A 17938-nucleotide genomic window follows, 5' to 3' on the forward strand; every position below is an offset into this window, starting at 1 on the left:
CAAATAAAGCTGCTAAGTCTTTGTATGAGAATAGGCTTTCATATCTCTTCTGTAAATACCTAGGAGCAAAATAGCTCCTTTTGTAAAAAATTACAAAGATGTACGTTTCACATTTTGAGAAATTACCAAACTGTTTTCCAGAGTTGCTCTATCTTACCTTCCCACCAGCATTGTATGTGAGTTCCATTCATTAACAGTTGGTGTCATCAGTCTTAGTTTTTACTATTGTGGTGGGAGCATACTGGTATCTCACTGTGAGTTAATTTGTGTTTCTCTAGTAACTAAGGATTTTGAGTATCTTTTAAGGACTTATTTGCCATCGATGTCTGGTGATATGTCTCTTGAGATCGTCCCTCATTTAAAAAAAATTGAATTGTTAATCTTGAGTTCTAAGAATCCTTTATACAGCACATGTTTTCTTTCAGTTTGAGGGTTGTTTTTCCATTTTCTTTTTCTTTCTTTCTTTCTTTTTTTTTTTTTTTAAGATTTTATTTATAAAATCAAACAGGGGACACAGCACAAACAGCAGGCAGAAGGAGAGAGAGAAGCAGCCTCCCTGGAAGCTTGACATGGGACTGGGATCATGACCTGAGCTGAAGGCAGACACTTAACCCAAATGAGCCACCTGGGCACCTTGTTTTTCCATTTCTTAACAATATCTTTTGAAGTGTGTAGTTTTTAATTTTAATGAAGTCCCGCTCATCATTTTTTTCTTTTGTTGTTTGGTTTTTGTGTCCTGTTTGAAAATCTTTGTGTCACTCAGGGTCACTAAGATATGCTTCTCTTTTATTCTAGACATTTTGTCCCGTAAGACACTTAGGTCTATAGTCTAAGTACAGTTAATTTTTGTGAGGCAGCACGTTGTAAGAGTTGAGGTTTGTTTATTTGGATATTCAACAGTATTGGCACTGTTTATTGGATAGATTTTTTTTTCATGATTGAATTACCTGGCTTTTTTTCAAAACTCAATTGGTCTTATATATGGGTTAATTTTTAGACTGGTAAATATGCCTATATTTAAGTACTGTAGCTTCATAATAAGTTTTGAAGTGAGATAGTGTCAGTCTTCCAACTTGGTTCTTTTTCAAAATTATTTTCATCATTTTAGGTCTTTTGCTTTTCCATATAAATTTTAAAGTCCCTTTGCCAATTTATATGAGAATGTTTGATAGCATTTTCATTGGGATTGTGCTGAATGTATGTATTAATTTGGGGGAGAACTGACAATATTGAGACATTTAATCCATAAGAATGATAGATCTATCCACATATTTAGGTTTTCTTCAATTTCTCTGTACATTATTGTATACAGGTTTTTTATAACTCTGGTCAAATTTATCCCTAAGTAGCTCACATTTCTTAATGCTATAATAAATGCTATTTTATTTTTATTTTTGTATTTAAATTTTTAAAAAAGATTTTATTTATTTATTTGACAGACAGAGATCACAAGTTGGCAGAGAGGCAGGCAGAGAGAGCGAAGGGGAAGCAGGCTCTCTGCTGAGCAGAGAGCCCAATGTGGGGCTCCATCCCAGGACCCTGAGATCATGACTTGAGCTGAAGGCAGAGGCTTAACCTACTGAGCCACCCAGGCACCTCAATGCTATTTTTTAATTAAAAACTTAATTAAAAAAAAAAAACACAAAAAAACCCTTAATTTTCTGATTGTTTGTTGCTAGTAGATGGAAGTAAAATTGATTTTGTATGTTGACTTTGTAGACTACAACCTTATTAATTACACTGATTAATTCTGTATCTTTTTAATAGATTTCTTTTACAATTATGATCATATCATTTACCAAAAAAAAGAGATATTACCCAGACTTCCAATCTATTTGCCTTTTTTAAAATTAATTTTTAATTTTTTAATAAACATATAATATATTATTAGCCCCAGCGATACAGGTCTGTGAATCACCAGGTTTACATACTTCACAGCACTCACCATTCTATTTGCCTTTTATTTCTTTTCTTTTTTTCCCTTACTGCACAGAAACCTTCATTAAAATTTTGAATAGTACTATTGGGACAATATGTCTTCACCCTGTTTCGTGTCATAAAGAGAAAACATTGTTTTTCATTATTGTTTGCGATGTTAACTGTAGGACTTTGGTTGACACCCTTTATCAAATTGAGAAAGTTTCTTTCTGTTCTTACTTTTATGAGGATTTTTATCATGAGTGGACATGGAATTGTTAAATGATTTTCTTTATCCATTGAGATGATCATATGGTTTTTCTTGTTTAGTTTATTTAATGGTGAGTTATAGTGATGATTTTTGAAGATTAAACTGACTGATTTGTGAGCTAAACTTCACTTGGTTATAGTGTATTATCTTATTTATTGTTGGATTTGAATTGCTAAATATTTTTGTTTTGTTAGGTATTTTTGCTTCTATATTCATGAGGTATACTGTTCCATATTTTTCCTCCTATTGCCTTGGCTAGTTTTCTTATGTGGTAATGCTGGTCTCATGTTCCCTTTTCTTGTGTTTTCTGAAAGAGTTTGTGTAGAATTGGTATCATTTTTTTCTTACGTATTTTGCTGAATTTACCAGTAAGTCATCAGTACCTAGGTGATTTTTGGTTTTTGTTTCTTCTGTGGAAGGTTTTAAAATATAAATTGAATTGTTTTTAATAGATATAAAGCTACTCCTGTTACTCATTTCTTTTTGAGTGAACTTTGGTAGATTGTGTCTTCTAAGGAATATTTTTTTCATTTTACCCAAGTTGTGAAGTTGACTGACACACCATTATTAGTATTCCTTTATTCTTTTAATGTCTGTAATATCTATATGTCACCTCCCTTATGTTTGATATTAGTTTGTGTCTGTTTTATGGTTAATCTAAATAGAGATTTATCCATTTTGATGATCTATTCAAATAATTAACTTGATTTCATTGATTTTTAAAAATGTTGCTTTATATCTTTTTTTGTTTTGTTTTTAAACTTTCTTGTATTATGTTATGTCACCATACAATACATCATTAGTTTTTGATACAGTGTTCCAAGATTCATTGTTTATGTATAAGAGCCAGTGCTCCGTGCAATACGTGCCCTTCTTAATACCTGTCACTGGGCTCACCCACCCCCGCACCCCTCCCCTCTAAACCCTCAGTTTATTTCTCTAAACCAATCTCTTATGGTTCATTTCTCCCTCCGATTTAACCCCCTTCACTTTTCCTTTCCTTCTCCTAATATCTTGCTTTATATCTTAATGATTTCTGTTCTTTATTATTTTAATTATTATTAATTTGGACTTAATTTGCTCTTCTCAAATTTAAGGTAGAAACTTGGGTCATTGATTTTAAGCCTTCATACTTTTATAATATATATGTTTAATGCTATAAAATTGCCTCTAATCACTGCTTGCGCTATCTCCTACAAATTTAGATTATTATGTTAATGTTGATTCAGTTTAAAATATTTTCAGTCTTCTGTTCTGCTCCTAATTTTCCTCCTGGACAACTAGTGAATGTCCATGGGAAAGAGCTTTAGAATGGGTTTGAATTCTTCTTTTCTCTCTGGGGCTCCTAGGGATTCTAAACCAGCATGGTAACTCCTACTTCACCTCTAAAAATTTGTTAAAAATTTAACTGATTTCTTATTACCTCTTTGTTTGATGACCACCTCTTTTTCCATGTTGTGTCAAAGGTTAAACAGATCATGTATCCATCTCTCCTTAAAGGGTCTTGTCATGAAATTCAGTTTTCTTTGTTGCTGCATGATATCAGTTCCCTGAGGGGCTCAAGAAAAGTTATGAATTTATAGATTGTTTGACTTTGTCCTTATTGTTGGAATAGGAGCCATGTCCTCTTTGGAAGCAAAATATTTGCTAATCATACTTTAGAAACAGCTTGTTTTTCTGCCCAGAACCCCAGCTGGAAAGTCAATTTGGGAGGCTGAAATTTATTTAGTTACTTCTAAAATGTCATAACTATTTCATCAAACACACTTCCTTCAGGTCATACTCTGAAATATTTCTACAAGAACTCTGGAATTAAGAGTCCATTTCATAAGATTCTTTTCTTTGTGATATCATTTCAGACGTAACTTTGTGGTACACTGTTGAATGGACCCTTGCGTGGGCAGGCAAGGAAACAGTACTGTTACTGGCTTTCTCATATAAACAGTTATGCAAGGTCAGGGTTGGGAAGGCCATCCAATGGCATGTGGTCAGTATGGCTACCAGATGACTGGTGATTCACGTATCACGAACAAGTCATCTGCTAATGATCTTGGAACATTTCCAATGTTGGCATCTTCATTATTTCTTAAGGCAGCCTATTTTATCTTTTCTTAGTTTTAACAATTATATCGTTCTTTGTTTTGAACTGGCACTTCCCTTCTCTCGTCCATTCTTAGCTACCTGCCTCTGACTCTTTAGTTTAGTGGCTTATAATGTGAGATGGTAATGTGAGTGGGTTATAATGTTTCATGGTAATCACTTTGGGTCCTCCTCACTTGATTCTGTTCTGCTTTTGCTCCAGATACAATCTCTACCTAGCCATGAACTCCGGCTAAAGTGGCTGGAGTTGAGCCTATTTTTGGTTTTCTGAAAAAAAAACTTTTTTTATTATTTTATATTATTGTTCAGACTTCCCAGATTTTAAGTCTTAGCATTTCCTAGTGGTTTGTTATTAGGATTTGTGTTATGGTTCTCTGTGCTCAGTGTTGTCTTTTTTCTTTTTTTTCTTTCTTCAGTGTTGTCTTGGTAAAGAAACTTTGCACTAGTTCCAGGCCCTGGAAGCCAAACTCCATAATCATTTGTCAGTGGTCTCTAAGAGAAGGGAGGATTTGGGCAACTGTATCCTTATCCCTCTTCTAAACACGTTAATTCACTCTTCTACTTAGAGTCCATTCAGATGCTTGAAGAAAGCTTTATATGCATTCTAGGTCATCTCTTTTTCAGGCTACACCCCAATATCTTCTTATATGCTTCTAATGGGAGGTTTAGCAAAGAGAGAATATATCGATCCAGCTGTAGGTAGGTACCCAAATTATTGTATTTCCAAATTGATTTTCCTACTCTGCTTTCTAAATTCCTGATGAAGATTCTAATTATTACAAATTCAACACATTTAAACCCTAATATCTTCACGTTAAATTTTTTTTGAAAAAGATATATCTGCACGAGTCTAAACTACTAAATTTAATTAATTTTAAACTTAAATTTAAACTGAACTTAAATTTAAAACTAATTTATTAAACTAATACATTTAATATTAAAACTATATTAAATAATTCTGCAAAGTTAGTTTAAAAAAAAAAGCAGTCTTTTATTTTCCCCTTTTCCCCCTCCCCAGTAGAATCTCTTACCATCACATTTAGCTAATTATTTTGATACTTATTCATTGTTTCTAAATAAAATGCTTATACACTCACTTTTTTTTTTTTTTTTTTGATGTTCAGTGTTTCTGTGATCATGACTGTGCACCTGCTATTCTGAGACGAGCCATGTAGTGTACTGTGATTTATCTACCTCGCCTGGACAGATCTTTGTTCCCTCTCATTTGCCATCTTGTTTGATTATTTTTCTTTGGATGTACCACTCATTCAATCCTTGTTGATTGTTTAACTCTCCTTTGAAGATGTTCAGATCTACCAGGCATCCAGTTCAGTTCGTCTTGTTGAAGAAATCACTCACAGAGCCTTCTGAGCCTCTCCAGCGTGCCAGCTGCCCTCGCCACCTCGCGTGCCTGAGAGCTCCCTTCCGCAGCACTTGGGGATCTTCCTTTCTTATCTTTTCCTGACAGATCTCTTGTATGCTTGTCTCCATTTTCCTTAGTTTTGCTCCTTAGTTGGATCCTACCCTCGTGCAGCTTCCCGAGAAGGGATATGCGAGGAAGTCTGAAACGTCTTCATTCTACTCTGTTTAAGCAATAGTTTGGCTGAGTGTATAAACTGTCCATTTTCCTTGGAATTGGGAGACATTTTGCATCGCATTCTAAAAGACTTTTAGTTTTGAAATGATTTTACATTGACAGAAGAGTTACAAAGATCGTACAGAGTTCCTCTATAGCCGGCACCTGGCCTCCCCTGTTGTTGACATTGTACATCACCATGGTACATTTGTCAACACTTACGAAATTAATGCTGGCCCACAGCTCTTAACTGACCTGCAGACTTTAGTCATATTTCGCCAGTTTTTCCACTAACATCCTTTGTTATCCTTTGTTCCAGGATCAAATCCAAGATACCAAATTGAAATTAGCTCTCATGTCTCCCTAGTCTCCTTCAAACTGTGATCAGCCGTTCCGTTTCCTTATTTTTACAAACTTTGATACTTTGGAAGAGCACTGGTCAAAATTTGTGTGGACTGTCCCTCCGTGAATTTGTCTGATGTCTTCTCATGTTAAAACGTAGGTTATGGATTTGGGGGAATATTACTTCAAGGGTGAAGGGGCCTTTCTCTTCACACTGTATCAGAGGACACATCATATCAATGTGAATTATTACCGGTGATGTTAACTTTGATCATTTGGTTGAGGTGAAATCTGCTAGGTTTTCTCTGTGAGCTTACTAGTTTAACCTTTCCATTAAGCGAGTCACTAAGTCCCGGCCATGTTCAAAGGGCAAGGAAGTTATCTCCACCTTCTTAAGGAATATCAAATCTTTTGTGGATTTATGTCAAATCCACCACAAAAATGAATAAATATATGGGGGTGGGAAGTATTTTGAGGCTACGCAAGTATTCTTTTCCTTCTTAAAGTTTGACCCACTAATATTCACATTTATCAGTTCGTTTTACCATTGCCTTTTAACTTCAGTGTTACTGTCAAGAGATCTGACACCATCCTAACAGCTCATCTTCAGAATTGGACAATTCCTCTCCGGGAGCTCGTAGAATCTCTTCCTTCTTTCCTGTGTTCTGGAATTTCATAAAGATACTTGGCAGGAGACTGTTTGTGTTACTATGGAGTGAAGGTATTTGCTGTAAAAGGAAAAGTATATGTTGGGTTCTGTTCCTCTTGAGGCAGGAACCCAAGATTTTGTGCTTTCTTTTTTCTTTTTTTTTTTTTTTTTTATTTTGTGCTTTCTTAAATTTTTCATTCTTTTTTCCTTTCTCTCAACACAGGGTTTACCACCCAAAAGATGGCAGGCCAACGTGATGCACCTGAGTTGCCCGGAGCCTGCGGTGTTTGCTTTCTCACCTCTGGCTCCTCGCCGGAGCTCTTTGCGGGAGATGTGGATACCAAGCTTTGAGCAATCCAAGAAGGAAGCCCAGGCACTAAGGTGGCTGGTTGATAGGAATAAAAATTTTTCAGCTCAAGAGTTTTGGGCCCTGGTTTTCAAGGACTAATTTCTAGAAGGATCAGAATGATATAGACTAGCGCTCTCCTGAGGTTCATTTTCTAGGTTGCCTTAATACATGAGTATCATAGCTACTTGGTTGACTATCCTTTAGGATAAGGAGTACTTGCTGCAGTACTCATAATGAGCCTTCTCAGATAATGGATGTGAATTGCCCTTAGGGGTCACCTCTGTATTTTTTATACTAAAAAGTAAATATTTCTTATGATCACCTTCCGCTGACATGTCTGGACCAATGTACCTGCTGCCTTTTGTGGACATTCAGCTAATGTGGAGTGAATGTTTCCCTCCCTTCATGGGAGGCAGAGGGTGGAGCTGTGGATTCTTGATACTCACCTCACTGTCTGCAGTTTATTAGTGTCTGGCAAGCCCAGGGTCCTGATGCTGAGCATGAACATGAAATGCATTAGAACTTGGCAATGAGAGATTCCATCTGTTGGTTTCCAGGGATGTAAGTGAGTAATAAAAGCTGTGTGCATTTTATCCACTTTTTCTCTTCAAGTCAGAAGAACGTACGCCTGTCTGCCTTCTCCTTACTCTTACTACCTCTTTCTTTCCGTCTTGCCCTGCCCCCGCCCCCACTCCCACCACCCCCCAAGTGGAATGTCTTATGGAAGATGTGCCTCCTCCTTGTTTGTTTTGAACAGTGAGATGTTCTCAATGGTCCCTTCTCCTGCAGAGCAGAATAATGATCTTGAGATCAGACACCCTACATCCTCCGATCAATGTGAGAAGGGAAGTGGGTGGCCCCCCGGAACTCCGGTTGTGTTGAAGGTGATTTGTCTTCTCTTAGGCTGATGTACAGCCTGTAGTAATGGGCAGCCCGCTCTGATAGGTGAGCCTTCCTGTTATTTCTGATCCTGGCACAGAGAAGTTGTGGCTGTCCTGTCAGGAGCACCTATGGGAACTCCATGATAGACAAGGAGACCGCGCTGGCTGGCGTTTTCTCCTCATGTGGGGGTGGGGAGGCTGTTAGAGGATCCTGAAGCCTGTTGCTACCAGATGTGCCTGGCTTTGGTGCTCTTTACTGTGGAAAGATATCAGCTACTGAGGACAGGAATGGTCTCTGATTCTTATGTCCCTGACATGGCATATGGGTGAAACTCAAGATGGCTCCCGTGGTGCCAGCTCTCCCTTGACCCCAGGGCAGTGCCTTCATGAACCAGCCATGCCCAGTCTCTTCCATGAGAAGCTCTCTCCCTGGCTGTGTGCAGGGGTAAGGAGGAAATCAGGTTCATTCATTCAGGAGCAAGAAAGTTCACATTGCTGGATGGGAGGCAGTTCTGTGACTAGGTTTTTCTCAATCCCAGCACTGCCATTAACTGAACATGATTCAGTACAACTCTCTTAACTTCCCCAGGCCTTCGTTTTTGTACCTAAAAAGAAGCGATTGGGCTGGTCATTGAAGCTCTTCTCTTTGTAATGTTCTTTATTTATCAAAATTAAGAAGTTTCATTTTGTAGATGTTTTTACTCAGGCAGTAGTAAATCATTAAGCACCACTTCATGGTTTTCAAGAAGAAAGCTCTTTGAAGGAAGAAGTACACTTCTTGGGTAGTATTAGGGGTAGAAAGTAGGTGATCTCTGCCATTTTTTTTTTTTTCTGATAATGTCCAAAGGGAAAGCATAGGTAAGGGAGATTGTGTGTTACACACCAGATTTTAAATTGTATATTAAATGAGTTTTGTTGTCGTACCTTTAATAAAAAGCCCAGGATGTGATTTGTGCATCTGGTGGGGTATTATCCAGTAGATCCAGTTCTCCATAAAAGCCTTAAACAAATCCCCAGTGCTCATAGGCTTCTCGTATGTTTTAAACCTCAACATTGCATGTAGTTTTGTTCTACTCGGTTCTTCATTAAGACTCTGTAGACAAAATTCTGCCTAGATTTTTGTGAAGTAGCCCTGAACAAATTGAGTGAAATGAGATAATTGGTTGTTTATTGGGCATCAACTTCTTGTGGGGAAGAAGTTGGAGGAGAGGAAATTCCATGGGATTGAAAATGAGGTATGTTTCAGAGAAAATAAATTAAAAGTTCTTTGGGACTCTTGGAGTATGCATAGATTTGAGACTTTATTCACACACATCTTCCGTAATAGGATTTTTATTAATAAGATGGTACCCTTGTCTGTGATAATTGCGGTCATGGAGGTAGAGGCATGGCCCCACGGTAGAAGGATTCTTACCTGTAAATAGGGAGCTGTGTGGTTTTGAGTTCCGTGTAGATCCCCTCAGTGACATTGTGTCCGTTGAGCCCATCAGACCACACCTTTCTCTTTACCTCACTCTCTCCACTTGTGAACTCTGGTTGAGATAGAGTCCTCTCTCACTGGGATGCCGTGAGGAATGGCTCATGGCTGTAGAGGACCTGATGTAACATTCTGTTTAGGGTGTCAGCGCATTTGGCTTGGGTTGTTCTCCAAGACCAAGTCTCTAAGTGATATGACAAGGTGGATAGAAACCTTTTCAGAAACGTTGGAGAAAGGGCTCACGTATGCTAGTCAATAGTCTTCACATCTTCAGCTGAAAATGAGATCAATTTGACATTGATCCTGTAGCAGTTACAAAATTCAGAACCTGATCGTGGACTGGCTTTGTTTCTGTTAAGAGATAGATTCCAGTAACTAGAGTATCCATTGAGATTCTTGTCATTATTAGTAACAAATTGAATGCAGTGTTGTAGGCGATACTGAGAAGTAGAAGACATAAGCGAAAATGAACGTCCTTGCTTTGAGTCACACATTGTAGATTACACATAGAACAAGCCTAATATCTATAGAACACTGTATGAATCCCAGCACGCCACAGACCTGAAATTGAAATGCCCAGTTTTATACTATGCATTTAAAAAAAACCCTGTTAGTGTAGCTCATAATTCCTGCTAAGGATGACAAGGCATTAGGGGGACTCCAAAGGAGAATTAGTTTTCAGTGAATGATATTATCTGAAGCATCATGGGTACGACTCTACATAAATAACATAAGTCTTTCTTGGAATCTTCAAAGTATAAAATGTAAAAGTTCACAGGCCAAGAATAATGGTGGTTAGTTTATGTTTCAAATAATTTTGCAATCCTGAATGTTCTGTAAAGCACTTTCTTACCCTTCTTTAGGGAATGTCTTTGTTTTCATTTTTGTTGTTGCCATTATTGATAATTGTCTTTACTGTGATAATTGTCTTTACCTTTTTAAAAAGATTTTATTTATTTATTTGACAGAGAGAGAGAGGGAACACAAGTAGGGGGAGTGGGAGAGGGAGAAGCAGGCCCCCCCTACATCAGGCAGGGAGCCTGATGTAGGGCTCAATCCCAGGACCCTGGGATCACGACCTGAGCCGAAGGCAGACGCTCAACAACTGAGCCACCCAGGTGCCCCTTTACTGCATAATTCTAATGTCAGCCCTTATCTTTTATTTTCTTCTGATTACAGAAATAAAAATGCTTACAAAACTTGGAAAACTGAACTATGAACTATGACTCCAGAATAAGAAGAGCAGGTTTTAGTCCCTACTGTCCAGTATACTTTCTAAAGATGATATCTTGGGGGCACCTGGTTGGCTCGGTCAGTTAAGTGTGAAACTTTTGATTTCAGCTCAGCTCTTGATCTCAGGTCATGGGATCGAGTCTGTGTTGGGCTCTGCACTATAGGTGGAGTCTGCAGGAGATTCTCCCTCTCCCTCTCTCTCTGCCCCTCCCTCTCATGCTCCTGTCTCTCTCAAATAAATAACTAAATCTTTAAAAAAAAGAAAGGTGGTACCCTGGCCAAGTTATTTGGCCCTTCTAAGCTTCCATTTGCTCACCAGGAAAAGCTCATTATATATCTAACGGCACTGTGAGGTTGTGAAGTGTAAATAAGTCAGTATTCATACTTCTGTCTATAAATGCTAGCTGTCGCTGTGCCAGCTCTCTGTGGTCATCACCCTTTGTGAAGACCTTGACTGAGATTTGCCAGAACGAAAGAATGGCTAATGATAGTACTAGTGATGGTGTTCCTTTTAGTTCTCCACTTAGTTATCTGATAGCTATTTTATTATGAGGTAGGCATTGGGCTGTACCCCTTAGCCAGTGTGAGTCAGACATGGGAGAGAGTATGTGGGGTTCTGGGTAAGGCTTTGAGATACCAGGATATCATGAAAGCCAGAGACTGAGGATAATGCTCAGATTGTACTGTCCCTCCCCTCCATGGGAATTTTGGTAGAGTTTTACGCAAAGCTCCTAACAGTGTAGTGGGAATCACACAGCCTTTTTATAGTACCTGTGCAAATCCAGCTGAACCCAGTGCAGTGATCTCTGGCAAAAGCCTTTCAATTTTGCAGTTTTTAGTCTTGGGAGGAGCCTGTTCAGTGTGCTCAGACTATGAGAGAAAGGAGGGAGAGGTGACCAGGTCTAGAGGTCCTGCCCTTTTAAGTAATAAGTTTACTTAACAACTGAAAATCAAAAAAAGAAAAGAATAGAAGCCTGCTTAGGACTTCTCCTGGGAGACAAGTCCCGTTTTGCTCTTCATATTTATTGATGCAAGAACAATGCTTAGGAGCCTACTTTTTTTTTCTTTTTTTTTAGGAGCCTACTTTTAAGTCCCATAACTTCTCTGGTTGATCAGTATCGGGGCCTAACCCATTAAATTAGTGACCCTGGTGGTGGGAATCATTCAGTAGAAGGGCACGAGGCAGAGGTGTGGGGAGGAAAAGGAGTGACCCTCCATGATTTTTATCTTCTCAACTCATTGGGCTTAACAGCCAAGCTGCGGCTGTGTCTCTAAGGGGGTGTGACCAGTCATGATCCACAGAAACCACCTTTCACCTTCCTGAGGCTTCTTCCCAAATACCCATCCTTGCTCCTTTGGGTCGCCCTGGAACTACTTCCACGAGCGGTTGAGCTATCTGGAACTTCTGAAATGAATCAGAGTTGCACACTGATTAATGATTCCAAGGGTGTTCTGAACATTAGGTCAGACTTTCATGCCCTATTTCATTTCTCATGCAAACTGGGGCCACATCATCCAACCTAGCTTACCAGAGAAGGTGATAACGCTAGCCCAAATAAGCCATTATGGATATTTGGAATTTTGCTGTCACAAACTCCTTAATTAAAAAACAAAAGCCGATGGGACGCCTGGGTGGCTCAGTTGGTTGGACGACTGCCTTCGGCTCAGGTCACGATCCCGGAGTCGCAGGATCGAGTCCCGCATCGGGCTCCCAGCTCCATGGGGAGTCTGCTTCTCCCTCTGACCTTCTCCTCGCTCATGCTCTCTCTCACTGTCTCTCTCTCTCAAATAAATAAATAAAATCTTTAAAAAAATAAAAAAAAAATAAAAAACAAAAGCCGATTGGCAATTTAAGAAACTTAAAGACTATCAGGGTCGGTAGGGGGTGATATTAAGGGTTTTGACGCAAGGACAGTATCTTTTCGCAGGAGACTTTGAAATCAGCCTAATAAAATTCGCTTCTTATAGAGTAAACATGGCTATGGGCACTCATCTAGTGAGTCACACAGGGGAAAAAATAATATGCCAGTTTTATTTTTAAATGTCCTCAATGAAACAATAAAAATGATTTATTTCATTAAACCTTGATCTTTGAGTCCATGTCTTTTTAATACTCTGTGAGACAAAATGGGGAGTACACATGTCATTTTTGTATACCAAAGCACAATAAGAATAGCAAGGAAAAGCAATTGTGTGATTGTTTGGGTTGTGAGTTGATCTAGCAGCTTTTTCACATAATACTGTTTTTACTCAAAAGGGCATCTAGCAAACTACAGATATCCAGACTTGGGTTTGTCAGTCGTCTTCATGAAAAACAAAATGAGCCTGTCACTTTAAGAACAGTAATAGAAGTTGTTACTAATGATAGCATTTCAACTTTCAAGTGAGAGTTGGGATTTTGGAAAACTAATTTCCACCACTTTAAGCATCAGTTTATCTGATGCTTAGAAACTGTCCTGATGTAATTGGTGGTGATATTAACAAGTGATGCTTTTGACATTGAGTGAAAACAGAGGTGATGATGTGTAAGCATGTATTTAGTTTATTAGTTTGTTTTTTATAATTCTAAGAAAGGAAGAGAGGATATCAAATACTGGAGAGAGGGAGCAATTTTTCTTTAAATTAAAAAAAAAAATTTTTTTTTTTTTTTAGTTGAAGTCTTCCGTTAGTGGAAATGGAACTTCTAATGGGAGATTTTTTTTTTTAAGATTTTATTTATCTGACAGAGATCACAACTAGGCAGAGCAGCAGGCAGAGAGAGTGGGAAGCAGGCTCCCTGCTGAGCAGAGAGCCCGACGCGGGGCTCAATCCCAGGATCCCAAGACCACAACCTAAGCTGAAGGCAGAGGCCCAACCCACTGAACCACCCAGGTGCCCCCAGTGGGAGATTTTTAAAAATTATTGATTGCCTCCCTGAAAATTGGGGTAAGATAAAAGGTAATGAGAGCTTCCATTGAGGGAAAAGAAGCTTTTGTTTTCTTAATTGTGAAACAAGAAAAAAAATGGATTAATGAACAAGAAAAATATTTTTAAAATCTATCTAATTATCATTATTTGGGTGACTCAGAATTTGTTAATGTACTTAATACACTTTTATTGAGCACTTACGATGTGCCAGGAATTTTCCTGGGCCAGGTGACCCAGGAGTGAATGGAACGGACAAAACACCTGTTACCATACAGCTGACCTTCTGATTCTAGTAGCGGAAGGAGAATGGAAATGCGTTAGCAGATTGTAAACCACTACCTGGAAGCTTTCTTTCTTGATTTTATAAGCCCCATGGGATGGAATTTACCTCCTGACTCTGAACCACCACAGCTGAAACACGAGATGGGATATAAATGGGTTCTATCGATAAGAGTGTATTAAACATGCTATATTGACAAGATGTGTTAAAAGTACTACGAGTTTAAACTTAAAATGAGTTGGCAAGTCTAGAAACAAATCCTTTCTCTCTTCTTTCCTCCATTGTTTTATTCTTGTTCCCTAGAAGAGGAGGCATTTCTTCTGTCAACATTGGGTGATTTCTGGCAAGAATAAGAACTGTGACTGGGGATTGGCAATAAAGATGGCAGGCCCACTGGGCAAGCCACTCTGCTCTGTGGAAACTGCATCTGTTCACCGTAAGTCCAGGGGTTGGGGCCAGTCAGCATTTACTTAGTCATAGCACCTGGAAAAGTTTTACCTTACAAGCTGTGCTCAGTCATCCTGTGTATAGTTCACACACCATTAATAAGAGGACTCACTTCACCACTGAAATGATATTATCTGCTAGTCTGAGAGAATGCGGGTCACTTCGGTGAGCGTCTTTCAGGAGTGAAGTATAATCACAGATGTCTTCTATTTCCTGCTTTCATGGTCCAAGGTCCCAGTTTCAATGTGAAGTCAGCCTGGAGGTGATGGGGCAGGAACAATGAAAAAGAAACCTGTGATGTCCCCTGCTTATTTGTTTGCTTGTTGATTTTTGCTGTAGCTCTAAGGACGCCATTAAAAATACATTTTGGTCATCTTTATTCAGAAAGATGATGCGGCTTCTGTGCACTTCAGCAGCGTAGGCATGTTTTCCGGAAAGACTGTGAGAATAGGTTGGTGGCCTTATGTATCATTGTCCAAACTGGGACACTTCTGAGAGTGAAAGGGGGAGCTGTGATTTAAGCCAGGACAATCGACCCAAACTGGGTTGTGTGGAATGTAGAGGGCAACAGCTGTCTTAGCACCACTGTCTTCCAAAACAGTCTCTGGAGCGTGGGGTGCTCGGATGAGGAAAACATTACTAGTGTTTTTTAGGGACAGGCACTGCCGGATACTGTCCTGTGTAATGGCACTTAGTTGTTATAGTAACCATTTGAGATAGATCGTTTTCTCTCCTGCTCTTATAGCACAAAATACAGTAAAACTCCGTTTAACCAGGGTGGGGTGACATTTTAAACGTGTTTAAATGGACAGAAGCCGGGGCGCCTGAGTGGCTCAGTGGGTTAATCCTCTGCCTTCAGCTCAGGTCATGGTCTCAGGGTCCTGAGATCGAGCTCCGCATCGGGTTCTCTGCTCAGCAAAGAGTCTGCTCCTTCCCCCCACCGCCTGTCTCTCCGTCTACTTGTGATCTCTGTCTGTCAAATAAATAAAATCTTTAAAAAGTAAAATAAAAATAAAAAAAGAAGGAAAGAAATTTCCCTTTTTTAATTAACTAATTCATTAATTAACTTATGCCATTTGAAAATAAGTTGTGAACTAGATGTCATCCAAACCGGTAGAAAAGAAGGAAACTTTCACTATTTGCAGATGACATGAAAACCTTAAGGACTCCACCAAAGTAACTACTAGAATTGATAAATGAATTCAGTAGTCACAGAATACAAAACCACTGTGCAGAAATCTCTCATGTTCCTATACACTAATAATGAAACAGTAGAAAGAGTATAATCCTAAGTAGGAAGTAGAAAAAAAAGGCGGGGGGGAACAAGTCCATTTGCAATTTCACCAAAAATAAGATACCTAGCAATGCAGCTTGTGATCCGAAGAGGTGAAAAACCTGTGTTCTGAAAACTGTACGACACTGATGAAAAAAATTGAAGATGACACCAAGAAATGGAAAGAAATTCATGCTCATGGATTGAAAGAACACATATTATGAAAATGTCTATACTACCTAAAGCAATCTATAGATTTAATAAAATCCCTATCAAATACCAACAGTATGTTCAACAGAACTAGAACTAAGAACCCTAAAATTGATATGGAACTGCAGAAGACCCTGTATAGCCAGAGTAAGTTTTGAAGAAGAGACACAAAGCTGGAGGCATCACAAGTCCAGACTTCTAATTATATTACAGAGCTATCGTACTCAAAACAGTATGGTGCTGGCACAAAAAATAGACACACAGATCAATGGAACAGCATAGAAACCTGGAAATAAACCCACAAATACACGGCCCGTTAGTATTCGACAAAGCAGGAAAGAATATCCAATGGGAAAAAGGCAGTCCCTTTAGGAAATGGTGTTGGGAAAACTGGTCAGCTATGTGCACAAGAGTGAACCTGGACCACTTTCTTACACCATTCACAAAAATAAATTCAAAAAGAAATTAAGACCTAAGCATAAAACCTGAAACAATAAAAATCCTAGAAGAGAGCACAGGCAGTAAGATCTCTGACATCAGGCATAGCAACGTTTTTCTAGATAGGTCTCCTGAAACAAAGGAAACAAAAGCAAAAGTAAACTTTCATGACTGCCCCCAAATAAAAAGCTTCTGCACAGCAAAGGAAACAACAAAACTCAGAGGCAACCTATAGAATGGGAGGGTGTATTTGCAAGTGATATATCTGATAAAGGGTTATTATCCAAAGTATATAAAGAACTTGTAAAACTCAATACCCAAAAGACAAATAATCCAATTAAAATGGGCAGAAGACATGAACACACATTTCTCCCAAGAAGGCATCCAGATGGCCAACAGACCCATGAAACAATGCTTAACATCACTCTTCATCAGGGAAATACAGATCAAAACTACAAGGAAATACGACTTCACACCTGTCAGAATGGCTAAAATCAACACAAGAAACAAGTGTTGGAGAGGATGTGGAGAAAGGGGAACCCTCTTGCACTATCGGTGGGAATGCAAACGGGTGCAGCCACTTTGGAAAGTAGTATGGAGGGTCCTCAAAAAATAAAAAGTAAAGCTACCCTATGATCCCAGTGATTGAGCTACCTGGTAATGACCCCCAAATACAAAAACACTAATTCAAAGGGATACATGCACACCAGTGTTCATAGTAGCATTATTTACAACAGTCTAATTATGGAGGTAGCCCTGCTGTGTATTGATAGATGGGTGGATAAAGAAAACGCAGTATATATATACAGTGGAATATTATTCTGCTACAAAAAATGAACTCTTGCCATTTGCAATGAATGGATGGAGCCAGAGAGTATAATTCTAAGTGAAATAAGTCAGTCAGAGAAAGACAAATACCATATGATTTCACTCATATGGTAAAAAAAGAGAGAAGCTGAGAAACAGACTCTGAACTACTGAGAACAAACTGATGGGTCCTAGAGGGGAGGTGGCGGAGGGAGATGGTAAACGAGGTGACGGGGATTAAGGAGTGCACCTCTGATGAACACCGGCTGATGCAGGGAATTAGCGAATTACCCTATTGTATACCTGAAACTACTATTACACTGTATGTTAACTATACTGGAATTAAATGTAAAAAGAGGAAGTTGCAAACATCACCCCCCTGCCATCTGCTATGAAGGACATTCTTCTAAATAACCACAATCCCATGACCAAATCCAAGAAATCAAACACTGATACAATAATATTATTTATCTACCTATCCATTTTTAAAGATTTTATTTATTTGTCAGAGAGAGAGAGCACAAGCAGGGGGACCAGCAGGCAGAGGGAGAAGCAGACTCCCTGCTGAGCAAGGAGCTTGACGTTGGACTCGATTCCAGGACTCTGGGATCATGACCTGAGCCTAAGGCAGGCATTCAACTGCCTGAGCCACCCAGGCATCCCCAATAATATTATTTAATACACAGTCCATATTCACTCTTTCCCAGCTGCACAAATGATGAGTTGTTACAGCTGTTTCTTTTTTCTGTTCCAAGATGCAATTGAGAGTCACATATTGCCT

At 38.9% G+C, this 17938-nt stretch overlaps 1 protein-coding gene across 3 annotated transcripts in view; it reads left to right on the forward strand.

The window, feature by feature from the left end:
* The window catches only part of FUT10 (fucosyltransferase 10), a 133649-nt gene that overhangs the window by 61637 nt on the left and 54074 nt on the right, over nt 1-17938 (forward strand). The window contains exon 4 of one of the 3 annotated variants that reach the window (XM_032329346.1): nt 7079-7797. The exons of the other annotated variants lie outside the window; for them this stretch is intronic. Within the exon in view, the coding sequence (XP_032185237.1) occupies nt 7079-7303 (225 nt within the window). The 3' untranslated portion in view covers nt 7304-7797. Of the gene's footprint in view, nt 1-7078; nt 7798-17938 lie in introns of those variants that run through there. 3 annotated transcript variants of the gene reach the window in all.

Source organism: Mustela erminea, chromosome 21 (genome assembly GCF_009829155.1).
Source record: "Mustela erminea isolate mMusErm1 chromosome 21, mMusErm1.Pri, whole genome shotgun sequence".
NCBI classification, from domain to species: Eukaryota; Metazoa; Chordata; class Mammalia; order Carnivora; family Mustelidae; genus Mustela; species Mustela erminea.